Genomic DNA, 20,319 nt, shown 5'->3' with positions numbered 1-20,319 from the left:
GGGGGCCGGCCCTTAGCTGGAGCAGGGGAGAGTACGCGTTACACTGCCCCCCCCCCCCCAAATTAGTAAACCTTTACATTAAAAAAACCCCAAAACCTGTACCCATCTGCAAAAAAATCAGGTGGAGCCAAGTATTTTTCTAAATAAATTTAATTTACAAAATATTTTAAAATAAAAAGTGAAATGAGACACGCACAAATTTGACCAAAAAACCTGCCTCAGCTGTTTTTATCTTTCATGAACTTCAGAACTGAAAGACATACAGAATATTCCATGCTATTAAAAAAAAAAAAAGGAGGGGGGAGGGGAGAATCAAAACCTAGAACAAGCACCCCTGCAAGAAACCTTGTGAAGCAAGCAATGTTAAGACAACAGAACTTCACAATACTTTTTCATAACAACAAACAAAATTACATATAGGACTGAGTACTTCTACATTTACAGTACGCTTCCTATCTTTTCCTTACAGCAACGAGATTTCCCCTAAAAAGACAACTTTAAAGACTTCCATCTAAAATATCAACCTATACAGACCACATTTAAAACACAGTATTTCATATACCAGTGACAAAATATTGAGTTTATTTTCACCTTTTTCTTTCATATAAAAGGATCAACATTTAAACATGAACAAAATGGTTACGGGGGATTTCAAACAATTTGCCATTGTTACCTTTAATACATTAAATCCTTTTATACCAAAACATTTCTTATGAACTAGGAAAAGGCTCCTTATGGGCTTAAAGAAAGTATCTGCCCTGCATTACATTCTGCCAGTATTATTCTTCAATACATATGATGCAACAACCAAATCACTGTAAGATATCATTAAAAAAAGTCAGAAGGACCTACAGATATATGTACCCCGTCCCCCCCTAAGCTTTAGTCCTACTAAGAAAAAGCAGTCCTGAATGCATTATGCATGTATGCTCAATATAGAGAAATTTCAGATCTTTTTATTGTTTTCAAGGGGAAAAAAACCACTGATCTGCCACAGCCTTCTCAGAATTCATTCATGTTCCTTTGCATGAATTTCTAGACAGAAGTTCTCTCCATTTTAAAAACTTATGGATCATTTATTCCTTAGCAACTGGTAACACATTTAACACTTGATCAAGTACATTATGAGGCGATTACTTTGAAGCATTCTTCAGACTTTTGGATACTCTTTCACATTCATTAACAGGCAAATAAGCTTAGCTCTTTGACAACAGCAAACAAATCTTTTGTTATCACATTGTGTTTTGACATGATCCATCTTTAAAAATAACTTCCCAAATTATAATCCAGACTAAAGTAGCATTATATTCTTAAGGAAACCACAATCTAATGGAATATACATCATCACCTTTATAATTACTGATGCTGTCCAGCATAAAAAGAACCCATGAAAGCCATACCTCTGTAGGAAAAGTGTCAGTGCTCAAGGAGGAAATTCCAATATAAATAAATAAAACTGAATATAAAATCCACTTAAAGAAATAAGGGCAGTGATACAGTCAACAACTAGAAATTACTAAACTAAAAAAAAAGAAAGAGAATTCAAATGTTTAAACCAAATGAGTGCAGTAAGTTCTCAGAACCATGCAGGAGTTCAGAGTACCAACACAGACTCCTCTCTTCTCCCCAAAGGTCAGCGTGTAGGAAAGATTAAGTTTTTGCAATGTGCCACTGATTGCTCTTCAAAGAAGTTTAAAGATAGACCTCCTCCTTCCTTCTTTGGCAGTAAATGGTCAACTGAGTCAACTGCTGTCAGATAAAAAATATAGCCTTTATTTTAAGAGTTCCCTCCAAGTTAACAGGACGTGCATTATTGCATGAGTACATATATGTATTAAAATGGAGGTACCAGACAGCTAAGGAGTTTTGACCTACGCGGTTGCGAGGTTCAGATCTCTGTCCTTCAATTCCTGCCCTCTTAAGAGGAACTGTCCTCCACCAGGCAGAGAACAGCTACTCGCACATACCAAATGAAGTACCAGCCTATGAAAATTTACTTTGCTTATATATGAATTCAAATAGACATAAAGCCATTAAGATTTATAGCTCATGATATTAAAAAAATAAAAACTATGTATCTAGCACTTAAGTTTTCCTATTCTCTTTCACTGCCAACTGGCAATGATCCAGCCTGACCAGCAGGTAAAAACACTAACTAGTCTGGTTATCTGCAAACAAAAGAGTGCCAAAGAACTAGTAGGTCATTTTTTCCAGGAATGACTAGTAATTCTGGTCATCCAAACACAAAAGTTGGTGCTTGTTTTTCTGAATAACAAGCCCTTCTACAGTCTGTTTCTTTTTGGGCACCCAAAAACCATGAAGCACTTTGGAAGATACTGACCTTAATGTTTTCTGAATAATCAACTGAACTAGAGAAAAAGCCAGTATTCAGAGTATATAATAAAAGGCACAATCATGAAAGACTTTAAAAGGACATTATCAAGTAAATACGTTCCAAATTCCATTTTACTAGAGTGCCTTCCAGACTGACTGGATTTTAAAAGAAAAAAAAAAATTAGTTGCCAACTATTTTTAAGCCACTGTTCAGTCAAAATCCTACAATATTTTTTTCTATTGTAGAATAGAAAAGACAAGAAATAACAAAAGGTTAAGCTTTTTAGTCTGAGAACTGTACTGACACCATTGATGTCAAGTTATTCTGAATGGTACAATTATAAATGCTGGAAAACTGTTGTTTCATGTCCACATGCACTAATATTGATATGATACATACTTGTCAATTTGAACACTACAGATGCAATTGGTATTTTCAAGCTATGGAGTGCAAAGATGGCAGAAGTGGTTTTATTTTTGAAAGGAGATGAAGGTGGAGTTAGCAAGCAGGAAGGATAGTACTTGATAGCGTCCTTTCAGAAGGTGGCATTCAATGGCCTAATTATTGCTGTATATTAGCTAGTACTCAGCTTCTTATCAGATATATTTACAGCATGTCAGTCTGAACATTCCCAGAGCACAGCTCTAAATTTTACTTTAGAGATATAAACATAGAACAGTTAAACATACGCAGTCCTGTTTTAAAAACTGAACTTTTAAAGTTTAGGACTTCTATTGTGCTTCTTTGGATAAGTCCTATTTAAATATTGATAACACTTAAATTCTATAACTTTTCCACTATTTAACAGCTAACAGAAATCTTTGGTGTGTTTAGGTAAGAATCCATTAGGGTACAAGCTTCAAAACATGAACATTCAAGCAGCTCTGGCCCCTCTCTTAGAAACTGCTCAATACTGAAGTAGACGGGCATTAAAAGAACCTAACACCTAAGTATTTAAATAGGATTTAAAATGATCAGTGTCCTTTAGAATTTGTAGAATTGGGGTGATAAAAGAACTTTTCATCACAGATCATTTGTAGTCAGGCCTTTGGATAACTTTAAGTTACTCACAATAACACCCATACTTCCAGTTTCCCACTTTCAAACCATGAATATAAAATTTCTTTAAAATAGTAAGATTAGCAGATTTCTGTGGAAACTGGGGAAAATTTTGCCTTAGAATGTAATTATGAGGAATGAGGAGTAATTAAGATGAAAATATGACCTCCCATAATTTCTTTGGCATAATCTTGACCAAATCAACACGGAGAGAATTATTTTTAGAGTATGCTTAAAATAGACAATTTGATGGGCTTAAATAACACCAGATTTCATGTTAAATTACACTAAACTTCTAGTGCAAAATGGCTCTTTTTGAAAAAACCCTTACATTAGTACAGAAAAAGTTAAAATTAAAGATATAGAATACTCTTGAGAGTTTGACTTTGTTTTATAAACATAGTACAAGAAACTGAAAAGACAAAACAATTTTGTTAGCAACCCACAAGAGGTTTATAATTACTCATTATTTATTTTTTAAATAAAAGTAGAGTGCTGTGCTGGAAATAATAGCCTTTAAATTTCTTCTTCATCACAAAACTTGAAAATGAACATGCTAATGTGGAACCTGGCACAATTTATGTTCTAACAAGGATAAACCATGCCAATCCTTTATTACTGTTCATAGGTTAAAATGATCTTGCAAACACTACCATTTCTCTCAAAGTTATAGTGTTGGGCACACTTTAGAAGACAAGGAAGAATAAAGAAGCAAGAAAAAAGTGACTATAAAATTATATAGGACTAACTTTAGAAAATTAGACAATACCGTTGTCTAAATTCTCACACACAATTCAATATCTGATATTAGAGACCAAAGAATAAATAAGAGACCAAATTTAGGTAGCCTAAACTCTCTATACTTGATTTTCTTACTTTGGGGAATCTTTACAGCACCCTGCTTGGTGACTTCAAAGAATATCTGAATCACTTTCCAGAAGAATCTAGTTCCTGTGTCCAATGGCTAGGCTTAAGTGCCAGGCAGAATTTAAACCCTCTGAAGATGTCTGAGGGTTCAATTACAACTATATTTTAATTTATATGTAACGCATAATTTGAAGCTTTTGTTTTATATTCCTGCCCCCCCCATTACGACTTTTAATGAACTGGACATAGCCCTTATTCTTCCAGTATGCTTTCTATTACATTTAAAATATTAACTCAAAATGAGAAGCAGAAAGGCAAACAATTTTAAATTAATAGTCAGATATGTAATTACACTTTTCGGCAACTATCCTTAAAAGATATTTCAGAGCATATTTTTTAAAAGACCACCTGTAAGATTTTTAAAAACTCTTAAAATCACAAGAAACACTCTCTCAGTATGCATAAAAGTGTGCCTAATTGTTCAAATATTATGTAAACAAACCTGTTTTTCCAAAACTATGCAGAAGACTCATGAGTCCAAATAAAATATAAATCTTAATTGCCATATCAGCCTTCTGTTGGCTAATGGCTTAGAAAGTTAGGTGGAATGTTATGGTCAGATCATGAATGTTCATTGTTTGAAATATTTTGTACAGTAGGAGCTGCATCTAGCCCCAGTAAAGTTCCAAGGTACGACTGGTCTCTAGGATCCAACATTTGCTCAGGCCTTACAGGATGAACAATATTTGCAGGTTGTGGAGTGAGAGTGTATTTCTCTAGAAATGATAAATCTGTTGCTCGTTGATAATCTGCCTGCTCTGGTTGTGGAGGAAGAATGCCATGTGGCTGAGTAGTATGCTGCACCAGGTCAGCTTGAGGTTCAGACATCTGAACTGGTACCAAAGTCACTGGCACACATACTTCTGTAGGTACATTCTGTAGCAAAGTTTTGGCTTCTGTTTGATATGCTTTTGACTGTTCCACATACTGTTTAGCCTCAGTTTGGTAAACTTTGTCATCAGACGTGTACTGTACTGGTAAGGAGACTAGCTTTTCCTCGGAAGAAGATGTCAGCGCCTCTTCTGCAGCCTTTGTTCCATGCACATGATCAATATGATATTTCAGCTTGTCTTTTCGTTTAAATGTTGCATTGCAATGTTGACAATTAAAAGGTCGAGCATCTGAATGAATAACCATGTGTTTTGTTAATGTCTTCTTAATTCTAAAAGACTGATTACAGATTTGACATTTGTATGGTTTCTCACCTATAAAGAAGCAGAACTAAGAATTAAAGATAAAAGGTTATGCTGAGTATATAAAAAAACCCACACACATACATATGCAAATATATATGTTCTATACATTATAGCATAGAAACCTATTATAAAAACAATTCCACTGAAAAGAAAGAGAATACGTTTAACAACAATTTGGTAATCAAGAGTGTCATCAGAAGTTTGTGTAGGAATGGTATTAGCATACCTTTCCCCTTAAATTAATTATCCTAATACTTGGGATTTCTGCCAAGTACACATAATCAGAATATAAACCAAATTAAAAAAGAATCATCTTTAAACTGTTATGATACTGATATTAAATGAGCTCAGTTTGTATTTTTACATATTTCAAAAGGATAATAACTCTCTGAAACATAAGGCACAAAAGGTAACACCAAATGTATAAAGACATAAACCTTTCCAAATAGATCTCAGATCTTTATATTATCAGCTGAAATTTAGTATTGCCCGGACCACAAAACTGATTAGAAAGTCTGGGTAAATTTGGCAGGAATATGCAATTAGCATTAGTAGATTAATGGAAGAGGTGTAGAGAGCACACCACAAAGCCTATGTTGAGGATTCTTAATATTGCAAACCAATATATTCAGAAGATGGTATTCAGAAAGGGCCAACATATGACCAAGAATAAAAAGTCTTGCTGCTTCCTGCTACTCTTGCCTTGAGTGCTCAAAAACTATAATGATTTAAATAATTCCATCAATTTTGATGCATAGACTCCTACACATAACTTTTTTTTTTACCTGAATGTGTCCTAAAATGCATTTCCAAACTTGATTTCCCTTTAAAAACTTTCTTACAGACTTCACATTGATGAAATGTTGCTTTGTATCTTTAAAGAAGAAAACAAATTTCATGTTACTTTTTTTTAAAACAAACAAACAAAAAAAACATTAAAACTATGAACACAGAGCTTTTTGAAATTTTTAACTGCAAAATAGCTGAATTTCGAAGTTTACACATTTCTTCACTTGCATTCGCATTTGCAAGCATCTATACATCAATTAGGTCAATTAGATTCTTTTCTATATTCAGTATTATTCTCTGCTGGATGAAAAGATTGGCACTTAGCATTCGAAGAGCAAAGGCCATTAAAACTTTTCTGAGCCCAAACAGAAGCTGTAAGTAACATTTTTGCCCATCATCCACAAGAGGCTTTTGCTGTGGCAGAATTGTGTCACAAGTTAAGTATTAAGAATGGTTTAGGCTAGTGGCTACCAAGAAAAAACAAACATAAAATAAACAGACACCACAGACATACTTCCAACACAGACAAGTTTATGATGACTTTTATGCAATGCTAACGAATGCTAATGAATATAAACATTTAAAATACATGATTTGAAAACAACTATGTTTCCATTTATTTGAAAAATCTCTGAAAGACTTATTTTTGGAAGAATTAAAAAACCCTACTGTATTTTCAATTTATATATATACTTAGGGTCTCAGAGTTTTTACCTACTTTCAAAGCTACTAATCTACTATCAGCTTCTAAAACAGCTAAGCATGGGAGAGTTTTCACAGTGCTTAAATGAAGATTGATAATTTAGTCTTAACTGAACAATAACAAATATTATAGCAAAACATCTATCTAGAACAACAGTAAGACAGCCTCTACCAGATTAAAATTTGATTCTTTATCAAGGTTCTATTTACTGAATTATGCTACAAAGAAAGAGTTGTTTAAATTGCGAAGACAATTTTCCAACATCCATTTCAAACCATAATAATGGTATCTCCACCAAGAACTAAAGTAAGGCATGACAAATGAAGACTACTACAATTCTGCATGAATGTGCAAGTCATAACGAAACTTCGGTTACAATACAGAAGTGTTTATGCAGTTACCAAAAACATACTTACTTCTGCCAAACTTTTTCTCCTAGATGAACACTTTTATAATGAACAGTGAGGTGATCTCTACGGCCAAAACACTTTCCACATTCCTCACACTGATGTGCTTTTTCACCTTTAAAGGCAAAATTCAACAAATTTTAGTTAAATGTTCTGGAGCTTTTGCATTCTTTTTAAAAGCCGTAATTGTAACACATATAATATAGCCACATCCATGAACAAAGTCCAGCCGATCAAGCTCTTCCATACCTTTTTCAGCATTTACACCAAAGGATCCTGTGTTACCAGATGATAAAATTCAGGATGTAGGGCTAGTTCTATCAGAATAGGAATTTTTACCACTCTATTTATGGCTATTACTGACCTTTTCTCATTCCCACATAGCAATTCATGCTCATTAGTTAGGGGGACACTTCCCCAAACATCCACTGCATGAGAAGGAAAAGGAGGTTCAAAAGACTGACTAGGAATCCACTCTCTTGTTTATGTCCTGCAATGTTGTATGTTCAAAAATTCACACCCAAGAGGCTTTAGAACAGATGTTTATTTAAACATACAACTTGCTTTTAGCCACTAATTTTTCGAGCTTAAAATTACATCCAAGTGTTTTTTTTAATTATCCTCATTTACATATTTACCTTTTTCTTTTATGCTGCTGTTTAAAAGTATCTTGATTCTTTTTAGTCATCTTGAGATCTTCTACAAAGTGGCAGAATGTTTCTTCTCATGTAAGCAGGAGGAGTGTGGACAGTCAAAGAATGTAACTTTCTAGAGGGGGGGAAAAAAAGCAAATAGAGTAGAAAAGAGGATTTTTTTTGGTACTTGAGTTTTCAAAGATTTCTTTATTTTATAGCAGACATGATTGCAAACACTAAAAAAGAAGCTGTCCTTCAAAATAATGGCTCAGGAAGTTTAGACTCTGATCACTTTCATATTTTCATGATGCCTGGAAAATAATTTGCCTCCTAAAAGGCCACATTCCCTGTGGATCCTGTTCTGCAAAAGGAAAAGTCCCTAGTGGATGTTCCCTCTTCCTATAGATCCGATAAACCTTCTGCTATCAGTGCAATATAAAGATTTTTAAAGTGCCTTCCTCCTCATGATCATTCCCCTCTGGCTTTTTTCAGGGTTGACTCCCACTATCTTCCTTCCTTCCCCCTTCCCCATAACGGAGAACTTCAGAAACACCCTCTTACATTAAAGTGATCAGTGTACAAACTTTGACAGAGACTGCAACAGCTTCTTCTGTGTTGTGATATTAATGTTTCAGACACTTGCTATTAAAAAAAAGAAATCTGAACTCATAAAAATCCTCCTTTTTCACTTTTGCTTTTTTTTTTTTTTTTAAACAATTCAGTGTTACATATTTTTGTTACATGTTTTTGACTGTCCCTCAGCTTTGTATGTTAACATGGAGGAAACATTTGGCTTTTAAACCTTCAAAACATATAAGGAGATTAACTGTACTTCAGCACAGCTTAAAAATAATGAGAAACATTTATCATGCCTAAAATATTATTTGTAATGGAAAAAACACATGATTAATTTTCTTATTACACTTACATTTATTTCAAAATAGCAATTTTGAAGCAATTTTCAAAGAAAATGCCTACCTGAGTGTATTTTTTTGTGTTTTGTCAGATGGTCATGCCGAATAAATGTTTTCCCACATTCTTCACATTCATATCTCTTGTCATCATGGTGGACTCTTAGATGAAGTCTGTATTAGAACAGAGAGAAATATACTTCCATATCACTGTTTGAGATTAGCAAGGTTGTGGTCATAAATGTAACCACCAAATGCACTTTTGTTAACATAATCTTTACATCAAATTCAGTGCAAGATACCAGAAAACTCATTCTTTAATAGCTCACACAAATACTGGGAAGTAGCTTTCAACTGAGGTATTCTTAACTGCTCTTAAATAGCAAGAGAGAACACAGCTAAACTCTCATATCTGAAATTAATTTAGCAGGACGTTTTACTCCTCCACTTATCTTCTCCTTGAACAACAGAGATGCAATAGTTTTACATGTACAAGAAAGTAAACTTTGATACAAGATTCATATGGCATTCTGTCTACGTTTAAACCACAAACATGTCTTGTGTTACAATTTAAATGATTTTTCACAGAATACTAGCATATTTTCAAAATTTAAACATTTTTAAAGCATTTACTAATGCTCTTAGAGTTGGAATAAATCAAAATACATACCTTATGAAGAACTATTTTGATAAAGAATACATATAAATTACCAAATAAGAGACACTCAGCATCTCAATATACTAAAAATCTGTACCTGTAAGAGCTTCCATGACGAAAACTCTGCCCGCAAATGCTGCAAAGATGAGGCTTCTCTCCACTATGAATTCTCAAGTGTTCTTTCAAAGTTGTGCTGTTTGACAAAGGCAGTAAGATTTAATTTTAAGCACTCAGTGTCACTGCCACTTTGAAGTGAATACAGAATTTCATGTTCTCAATTTTTTAACTCTGATGGATTGCAGTGTATCCAAATAACTGGGTCAATTTATACAGATATACACATGTATGTATACATTCAAATGTAATACAACTACCTATTTACTATTTACTTAACAAGCTGGCTCTGGAAACAAGATAATCAAAGCAGCACATTGTGCAAACATACATTTGGACAACATACATTAAAGAAAACATCAGTTTGGATGGTATTTTCTAACGTAATAATCTCCTTGTTACTACTGATATCTGTTGTTCTATTGAAGATTTATAGACACTCTCAGCACAAGGTATTTGTCACCTTAATGTTGACCTGATTTACTTAGGTAATTGAAACGACTAGAATTTTCCCTTTTATGAAGATAAAGAGCAAGAAGTTTAATGTAGATATTAAGCATATTAAGCCATAGCTTTGAAGGCAGAATAAAAGGAATCCAGATCATGGATCTTAATTCAACTTAATTCAGCACAGAACTTATTTAAAATATAAAAATACATATTTTTATATGTGTTCGTATTTTTTAATATTTATTACATATATTTATGTGTGTAAGTACATACACATATATACATACGTATACATATGTAAGCTTACTTCTACTATCACCTTCCAAATGTAAAAAGAAAAAAAAAATTATGCAGGTGAAAATTCCAAAGGAATCAGACAATAAAACAATAAAATTTACTGTATACAGAGTTGGGGTGTTTGTGTGTACACATGCGTGTTTGTGTACACGTGTGTACACACTAAGCAAAACAGAAAATTCTTTGATCTCATTCCACTATTAAATATTATTTGTCAAAGATACTTCCCATGCTTTCCATTAAAAGTTTATTATTCCTAATGACAGCAGTAACATTTAAATATTTAACTGCATTGCATAATTTAAATGAAACTTGAAACACATAGATGTATTTACTTGGTTTTTTTAAACAGAAATTTGTCTTACAGAACAAAATGCGCCTCACAGAATAGAAAGACTAACTGTTTACTACTTCACTATTGCATTAGTACATTTTATTTTAACACCTGCCTACTCCATTTACCAAACTACTAGGAAATACACACCAAACAGAAACTGTTAGGGACAGGTCTTCCTTTTATAACACTTCAGGGGGTTCTTTGCCAGTCATTGGAAAAAAGTTAAGAAAACATACTGTAGTGTACATGAATTCAGAACCTTTCATTGCATACTGCCCAAACAAAACATAACTAGAATCTTAGCCACAGTAATTAAAATGAAGTTGACTTCAGTCAAAGGAAAAAAATTATGTTTATTGTTTCAGAAGCTAAATAAAAATCACCATCTGGAAAACTTCAGGCTATTAAAGAATATATCTTTAAATACAGAGCAGTACAAAACACATGCACTGAAGCCATGTTTAACTATTTAAAATTAACTTTTTCTTCCCCCCTCAGCATACCTAGAATAGAAAATGAGTGGGGGGTATAGAAGGAGAAAGTTATCTCTACAGCTTCTATGCATTCCAATCTACTGATGGACTGAACTGCATTAAAGAGTTTATTCTGTATTCTCTATTAATTAGAATTGAGAACTATATATGTGGACAAGAACATAACAGACCTTATTACTCAGTATTTAGAGCTTCCATTTTTCAAAATGCTAAATTAACAAAATTTTTCTCCCTTTAAGGAAGAAGAAGAGGTAAAGGTTTTACAGTATTATTGCATCTTCTGTGAAACTGTTTTTGTAAAAGCCCAGTTTCTTCTTAGTCATTCTCATCAAGTGTTCCTCATCTTCCTGTCCTCATCAGTATATTTGCCAAAATACCTATGGTAGAAAACTCTTTCCCAAAGAAAGGTAAGATGTTCTTGTACAACATAGGAACCTGAAGTAAAGACTTTCTTAATACAGTTCTACTTTGTAATGAATTACCTACATTTATCACCCTTGTATTTAGATGTTATCAGAAACCTGCATGCTACCTGTGGTTCTGACACTACCTTCTGATACAATTGTCCTCTGAAATGGACTCACTTATCTTAAAAACCTCAAAGCCAAAATATAATCAGAATCTAAGCATACCAAATATTTCTCCGTTTTACTAATGTTCAAATAGTTATGCAATTCCTTACCGTTCCCTCACAGATTTTCCGCAGATGAAACATGTCCATTTCCTCTTTCCTCCATGAGTACATTCTATATGGCGTTTCAGATTTCCTGTATCATTAAACTGACGGCCACAAATATCACAAGGAAAAGGCCCTATAAGGAGACAGACACACAGAATATAACTGTCAGTTAAACCAAACAAGATGCACAGATTGGTAATTTGCGAAAAACCTGATGAAGTTACAAAGCAAGAGTTTTGTCTAACAAATGATTAATGTTTATAATATAGTCAGCATACTTTAATTATACTTCTTGCAATTTCTCCTTGAATAATTATTTTGAAAACTTGGAATTTTGACAAGTATCATAATCGTAAAGCAAAAATTTAGCATTAATAGGCAAAAATAATTAAGCCTACTTAGGTTGTTCCAAAAAACAGATTTCCATTACTATCACTCATCTGTTCCCTAGTTCCTAAATGGCAGAAGTGTTTTTTCTTAATATGAAAAGGTTCTTTGGAAAACTTCAGGAAAATCTGACTGTAGTCAAGAACCAATTTATGCAAAATACAGTATTAAAACAAACCCTACTACTTGTTCCCCTTCAAACTTTGCATTTATAGATATGCTTGCATTTATATATTATAATACAATGCCTCAAAAAGACAGTTGAATAGAAAAGTTTAAAAAAAAAAAACTCCAAAAATCTGGAAGAGAAGCAATTGGAAAAGGCATCAAGAGGGTGGAAACCAGACTGATCAGGACATACAAGGTGGAGGAGGGTTTTACTTTAAATCTATTGTTTACATGTCTGAAGGAGGTTTCTATACCGAGATGGAATTTTTCTTGATGTTTCAATCTTGCAAATCGTGATTTAAAGTGCTCTTCACAGTAGGTACACTTGAAGGGTTTATCCTGAGAGTGAAGAATCATATGTTCTTCTAAATGGGGTCTTCGAGTGAAAGATTTCTTACAAATCTAAAACAATAATACAGTTGGGTCAAAGATGCATCAGTTATAACCAGATTTTTTTTCCCATTTACAAAACTCTGGAAGTTTAGTCCATCTGCAGTCTGCCACAATGTAAAATTAAACAAAACATGTATTCTTAAAAAGCATACTTCATCCCCCCCAAGAAAGCGTACTTCATCAGCCTTGCCTTACATAAAGCCTAATGAACTGCTCTATATAAATTAGGATACAGATCCATGGCCTAAATCAAGCTACTGGCTACTCCTACATACAACCACACATTCCATCCCCCCCCTTCTTTCTAATGACTCCAGCACTCAGCAGACTCTTTTCCTAGGGTGTTTCAACATGGTAATTCAGCAGAAAATAACCCAACTGAAAAAAAGCAATTGGCTTTGGCTTAGTTTTGGATGCTGAAACAGCTCAGTGGGACCATGGTGGAAAGCTGTTATACAGCTTCTTTCTAAGTCCATTTTCTTTCTAAATCCATTTCCAAAGCATATTAGTAGAGGTACATAAGCAGCAACTTTTAAAAAATTCCACTTAAGCAAAAAAAACAAAACCAAAAAAACATACAAAGAGTTCACCAAACCATTCATCTGATAAAAATGCTTTCCGAGAAGGAAACATCGACTCTGCAAAACGTTAGTTCCCTCTTTTAAAGTGTTTCACAGTTAGTAACAAAGGAAATCTATAACATGCTCATATAAAACAACTTAATCTGCAAGGTAGCACCCTCTGGTCACAATACCTTCAACTATGGTGCATCACTGGCAGAAAGAACCCTAGTTATTCCTACTTCCCAATGTCCTACTCTACATTTATAAGCCAAAATTTATAAACAAAGCAAGATTAATAATTGTATCATGTTATAGCACCTAATACTACAACTTTCTGGGCATACAGCAGAGTTAGCATAAACAAAACATCTGTCTGGCCAGCAAAAGTATACTGATTCCTTAGAAAGAAAGAAAGAAAAAAAAAAAGTATTTATAATTTCACACATATCCCTCTCCTGGGGGAAATCAAGGAAAGGATTCTATGATTTTATATGTAGATATAGATTTAGCACATATTTACAACTCTGTTGACATGCAGCCAAATGAGAAAATATCTCATAATTAGCATATGTTTTCATCGCTATTGAGGAAGCCTTCCAAAAAAGTATACTTTATGGTCAGTATATGAAATTCATAATTAACGTGAAAGCAAATACTCTGATCTTAAATTAATCGTAACACTCAAGTCTGCAAATAAATGCATTTTAATAAGAATAATAGCTGATCACATGAAAAAATACTGTATTCAACTATTTTAGAATGCGGTTTGGTACTAGCTACTCGATCACAAGCTGCACATACAGAATAAAGTTCAGTCTTGAATTCAGTGCATAAAGAATAAATTCATACTAAGGCTTACAAAGCTTACTGAGATTTTGCAAATAACACATACCATATTTTCACTTGAAAATTCAAGTCACAAAATAAAATAGTAGCTCTATGAAAAAAAATAAAAGCTCTAGAAAGGCTGAAGTACTACTTACATCACATTTCCAACCTTCACTCTTTGTTTTCTTGATAGAAAGAAATTCTTGTACATTCTCTGGATGAAACCTAGGAGAAAGACAGAAGCTGAGAAATTGACCGAAAATGCTTTCATATTAATTAGCATATTAAACAAAGGCAGTCATTTTCAGTTCTTTTCAGTTCCCCATTTGTTATAAAAAAAATAGTTTATTCATGAAAAAAAGTGCTACAGTTCAGATATAAATGTAGTCTTATCTTGACTTGAAATTAAAAATTATCATGAGTTTACATCAAGCATATTTTTATCTGCTCACAAACACTAAGAAAGACTAAGAAGTTCTAACTGAGGTATTAAACCCAGACTATTCAATTCCTTTCTTTGTAAATAAGCAGAGTATTTATAACTTTCTAAGACGAAGATCACCCAAATATTGAATTCTCCTGTCTAAACTTTGTGTTTTATGAAAGGTGATCATCAAACCAGCAGAACAGAGTATTAAGTATTCAGTTCTAAAGAATAAGAAACTGTGAAGCAGTGGTGACTATAAGGCCCTGTAGAATCCCATATGACAATGGGTAAGACAGAGAACTGTTTCAGCTATAATGCTTTATGGGTCTTTACAAGGGAAAGAAAAGAGTGACATGTAAATAATGATATCTTACAGTTAGACTTGTCATAAACAATTGATTCACCTACAGGAATCTGCATGGAAAAAGTCTATCCATCCATTATTGTCACCAGGATAGCATCAATGTCTAAAAACAGGTAAGATCTTTTATTCTTCCTCCAAATTAGAAAACACAGGTACTTACTAAGACTGTTGTGCTCAACAGTTAGCTCCAAATGACATGCTAACATTTATAGTAAAAACTATGCTAGAACTACCATGATAGAACTGCTCTGCAATTGCTATTCAGTCAGTTTCTATGTGCTCTACATGGTAGGTAAGCTGATACTGCTAATCCCTGTGTCCTTTGAAAAGAGTCTTTATTTTAAAATCCAGTTTTAAAAATAAAGCAGAAAGTTTGCTTGTGTGTGTGCACATGCATATATTTATTTTCGCTTTTGAATTGGGAAAATATTTCTTCACACATATGAGACAAATGTACTCATACTTGCCTCTTCACATGTTTTGCTAAAGTCTTCTTACTTGCATGCAGCTTATTGCAGTAGGGACATTTGTGCTCCTTTTTATGAAAGTCAGTATCACTAGAGTGTTTCTTTCTGTGCACTGTCAGGTTGGACTTAGTTGAATAGCGCTGATGGCATATATCACACTCAAAAGGTTTCTCACCCGTGTGTACACGTGTATGGCTCTCATACTTGCCTACAAAATATAACCAAAAAAATCGCTATTAGCACAAACTATAACAGGTATCACCTACAACATGCATGTGTTTGGGGTTCACTCCATATGCTCTCAAATGTGATCAATCTACATACCTTCCACACACATCTAAAGATTTCTACTGGTTTATTGATTTGCAGATGAAAACTACACAGTGATTACACAGGCTTTTTATCTAAGGTTCCTCTAAAAACCTCCATCTTAACTATTTTCAAGATAAGAGTAAAAATAAAACATTTCTGTATTACTGTTAAACCTATGCTAGGGTTGTGAGTCCCTCATGTCCCTACAGCATGCTCTGTCCTTAAGTACTGAAAGATATACCACTTTTTCATTACACTGATTTATGAAATATCTCTTCAGAACAAGGAACAGCCATGTAACAAAGTAATATTTTTAAGCAAGGTTCTTCAAATAATAAAACTCAGTTAATGATATGGAACCTTGCAAGCGATCTGTATTTGGAACCCAAGATATTACCATAAACAAAAATGCTACTCTCTCAAGTCTTTCACACTGCTTGTATTCTCTCTTTTGTTTGTCACTGTCTTTTCCAAGGACAGAATTCAGTCCTACACTGAGGATCTACCTATGTAAAGTCAGCTGTAGGATGTCCGTTTTGAACTAGCCATTTTTTTTTTCTGTATAATATGCATCATATTTCCTGGAGTTTAGATAAAAACAGTACCATAGGTGTAAAGCATAAAACACAAATCAATTCTTTACAGCAATATAAGCTCATGAGACTTGCTTTAAGCGTCATTTGATTTAATGCCAATCCTGCTGTTTTTGAGCACAAAAACTAGAATTATAAGTCATGAAAGTGCAAAGAGAAAAGGGCTTCCACTGTGCGCAAGATCAAAACACACCATTAGAGTTCTAAACCTTCACAAGCCATTTCTGTGCAGTAGATTTTCAATATTAAAGACAAAGTCCTCAAATTCAGGAAAATTTCTATGTTTATTTAAGATACGGCATTACAGGTAAGTCTCACCTTTTTGATGTTGAATAGTTACTATTATATAATCAGTGACCTTGGGCAATTCATTTCACCTCAGCCTCAGTATCCCCATCTGTAAAATGTTGATAACACTACTTACCAGACTGTTGTTAAGCTCAACTAGTTAATGCTTGTCAAGCGCTTTAAAAATGAAGAGCAGTATAGAAAAGCTAAAATAATTCATAAAGTATTTGTTATAGTCAAGTTTTTTGTAACAAACAGGAAAATAAGAACTGCTTTCATGTTCATATTAAACCACTGTTTGAACAACAGCAAGCTACATAGACTGTTAGTAGGAATTAACACACACACATCAGACACGCCCCATTTTTATAAACTCTAAAAATCTTCAGAATGATGAATGACACAATGAATCTATTATAAGGTTAAAAAAAAAAAAGAAAAAGAAAAAGCCTAACACTACAAGGAACTATTTCTGTCCTAACTCCCCTGAGCTAAAGGGAGTCAATACCTTAAACAACCACAATTCAACATTTATTTATCATTCCAGTTGAAAGAAAACAAAAATACTAATTCTGGAATCCAGTCGTATTCGACCTTTAATATGGGAACAGAGGATGGGAAAGCTTTGGATGAGCCAAGACTGGAACTTTGACTCTTCTGATATTTGGAGTAACTATCACACCTAGATTTGACTGTAACACTATCCTAATAAATCAGATTAAGCTGCCAAAATACTACTTCATGTTAACCACAGACCATGAAAATCAAGCTAGAAGTCAGAGTGACTAGGTCTTAAGCATCACATAGAATAGAAGAATTTCAGGCTGTGATATTAATGCTATTTCAGTACAGCAATAATAAATTTGAGCCTATTTTCTTGAAGTGAATTCAGAGGAAAACACAAACAGATTTCAGACTCCAAGCAGTTTACCTTGTATACCTTGTTAGATTTCCCTTGCTTTTCAAGGCTGCTTTCAATATACCATTCTAACAGTCAGAATCCAGAGTAATAAAAGTGTGATAAACTTATTATTTGCAGATTTTTATAGAATGTAATTAGTCAATTCATTTATTCATGTTGATTAGCACCACAGAAATAGTAGTTTATACACTTTGAAAAACTGGCATCATACCGGGTTGGGGGAAAAAACAGAAGTTCTAATCTTCATTCTATAGAAAAGAGAAACTACTCATTTTATTTCCCATACAAATAGCACAGTAAAAAAAATACAGTAAAAAGAGATCAGCCTAACTTGCTCTTACCTATTCGATCAAATTTTTTGTCACACTTGGGACACTGCAGTAGTTTTTTGCTACTGGTTTGAATAATTACTGGAGCTAAGCCTTCAGGAATATTTCCCACTGAATCAACTGCCTCAGAACCCTCTTCAGTATCATTATGCTCTTTTTCACTTTGCTCTTCGGTCTCTGAATCTTCACCTGATATCTCCTCTTCCTGTCCTTCTTCATCAGCATTGCACTCACTTCCACTGTCTTCAGATTCACTTTTATCTGATGTCTCCTTGTCAGAACTGACTTTTTCCAAATTGCTGTCAGATATGTCACCACTTTCATTGTCACTGTTATCAAACTTAGCTGGACATTTACGGTTTCTTGTAGATCGCCTAGTGGAAAAGTCAGCCTTCTCAACCATTTTTAACCCATGTTTTCTTTCCAGTGAAAGAGATTTGTGGGCTCTAGTCAAGTGATTTTCTAAGGACTTCTTGTAACAGAAGCTTCGGCCACAAAAACTGCACTGATGACTATTTAACAGTCTACCAGTCAATTCACTGAGTGTTTCTACTGGTGTCGGGGCATCAGTTACCACTTCAGACTGTATGTTAGAAACATTTTCATTATTTAGTAACTTGACTGCATCGATGATATCTAAAAATTTTGCTGCTTCCAGCACTAACGGAATTTCATTTTTATATACAAAAAACTCAGAGGTGTACAGAAACTCAAGTAAATGCTGAAAGACAGAATGAGTTACGTGATCTAATGTGACAACATCAGTGCTTGGATTTTTGCTCAAACAGGCATGAAAATAACTACTTCCAACAGCCACCACAACTTTGTGAGCACTAAATTCTTTTCCTTCTACAATTATGAGTAAATCACAAAATGATGGATGCTTCTGTCTATCATCATTTAAATACTTCAGTAGATTTTTGTTATACTGCAGTGAGCTTAGGAGCTTTCTTTGTTCTGATGATGGTGAAAGTTCTTGGGAAGATTCAAGGTGATCTGCAGGAGCTGCTTCTGCAGGCTTTGAGACAATTTCTTGCTCACAGTCTACTACAAGAATCTGATTTGAAGTATCTTTCTCATGGCCAAGATGAATCTTCTCGTTTAGATTTGCAGCGAGCCGTCTCCTTTTCTTCATTGCAGAAGCGCAACCTTAAAATCTGGCGCTTCATAGGTGACTGAAAAAAAATTCTGGTGAAGACTTGCTTCAGCTCCAGACCTTTTTGAGAAAATATGCAACAGTAATGTCATAATCTGCAAAAGAATGATAATAACCATGCTTAGTCCTTAACTGTAACTTCGTTACTAATTAATGCTCTCTGTATTTCACTTAGTTGTCTTTATGCTGCACACCTTAAGCATTTATTAAATTACCAGACTCTCGCCACGTCCCGCTCTAGACGGGCACACAACGCTACCCAGCGCCAGAGAACTGACACCGCCTGTTATTAGCTGTAAAGGCGACGGAGGCTACTGTTGCTCCCCAGGCGCGCGCACGCACAGCCTGCCAAACGCCCGGGCACGGGCGTCCGCCGTTATTGTCATGCCGACGAGCGCTCGCTTCGCTCTTACCCCGCAGCCGGGCGGGCGCGGCGACCCGCCCGCCGCCTGCCAAGGCCGGGGGCGGCCGGGGGCAGGGGCGGCGCGGCGCGGCCCTCCCCTCTCCCCGCCCGTCAAGTGTCAAGCCCGCGGCCGGGCTCCCCGCCCGCCTCGGCCCGGCCTGCGGGAGACGTCGGGGACCGGGCCGGGCCGGGCCCTTTGTCCCTGCCCCGGCGGCTCCGCCGCGGAGGGCCCCGCGCCCCAGGGGCGCCCGCGGCGCCGCCGGGCAGGGAGAAGAGGGGAGGGGAGGGGAGGGGAGGGCGCCCCGGACCCGCCCCCCGCGCTCCCCCGTCGGGGCGGCGGCCCCCCGCCCCGCCGAGCGGGTCACAAAATGGCGGCTCCCGCGGGCTCCTCCCCGCCCCGCTGCCCCGGCGGGGGGGCCCCGCGGCCACACGCACCTGCGCGGCGCCGGGCGCTCCCCGCGGCCCGCTCGGCCGCTAAACGCCGCTGCACTCCTCGCAGACAGCCGCTTCCCCCCGCTTCCGGGTTCCGGCGCCTGACGTCACGCGCAGCCTCGCTCCGAGTAGGGAGCGGGCGGGGGGGGCAGCCTCACTGCTGAGCATGCGCGCGGGCACGGCCGCGGGGGGCGGGGCGGGGCGGGGCGGGGCTGCCGGCCCCGCCTCGGGAGCTGTCCGTTGGCAGCAGGCGCGCGGGCGGGGTACCCGCGAGATAACGGATGTTCCTGGTCGTT

General features: G+C 35.9%; 1 protein-coding gene across 4 annotated transcripts; it reads right to left on the bottom strand.

Moving 5' to 3' along the window:
• Positions 1–552: 552 nt before the first annotated feature.
• Positions 553–20,142, bottom strand: ZBTB41 (zinc finger and BTB domain containing 41). 4 transcript variants are annotated; one of them, XM_026087859.1, is made up of 11 exons: positions 20,027–20,142; positions 18,045–19,283; positions 15,589–15,796; positions 14,486–14,555; positions 12,801–12,948; positions 11,995–12,124; positions 9,718–9,813; positions 9,030–9,136; positions 7,426–7,531; positions 6,303–6,391; positions 553–5,526 (listed from the first exon to the last, which is right to left on the bottom strand). In XM_026087859.1, the coding sequence occupies exons 2-11, from the start codon at positions 19,165–19,167 to the stop codon at positions 4,883–4,885; spliced, it is 2,721 nt and encodes a 906-aa protein (XP_025943644.1). In that variant the 5' UTR covers positions 19,168–19,283; positions 20,027–20,142; the 3' UTR covers positions 553–4,882. The 4 variants fall into 4 exon arrangements, with proteins under 4 accessions (XP_025943644.1, XP_025943647.1, XP_025943645.1 ...); XM_026087862.1 differs by having other exon boundaries at positions 18,045–19,248; XM_026087860.1 differs by lacking the exon at positions 20,027–20,142 and adding an exon at positions 19,383–19,560.
• Positions 20,143–20,319: the final 177 nt, after the last annotated feature.

Source organism: Apteryx rowi, unplaced genomic scaffold, assembly GCF_003343035.1.
Source record: "Apteryx rowi isolate R43461 unplaced genomic scaffold, aptRow1 scaffold_74, whole genome shotgun sequence".
Taxonomy (NCBI): Eukaryota; Metazoa; Chordata; class Aves; order Apterygiformes; family Apterygidae; genus Apteryx; species Apteryx rowi.
Note: the sequence above shows the minus strand (reverse complement) of the source record. Positions and strands in the feature narration are given on the sequence as shown.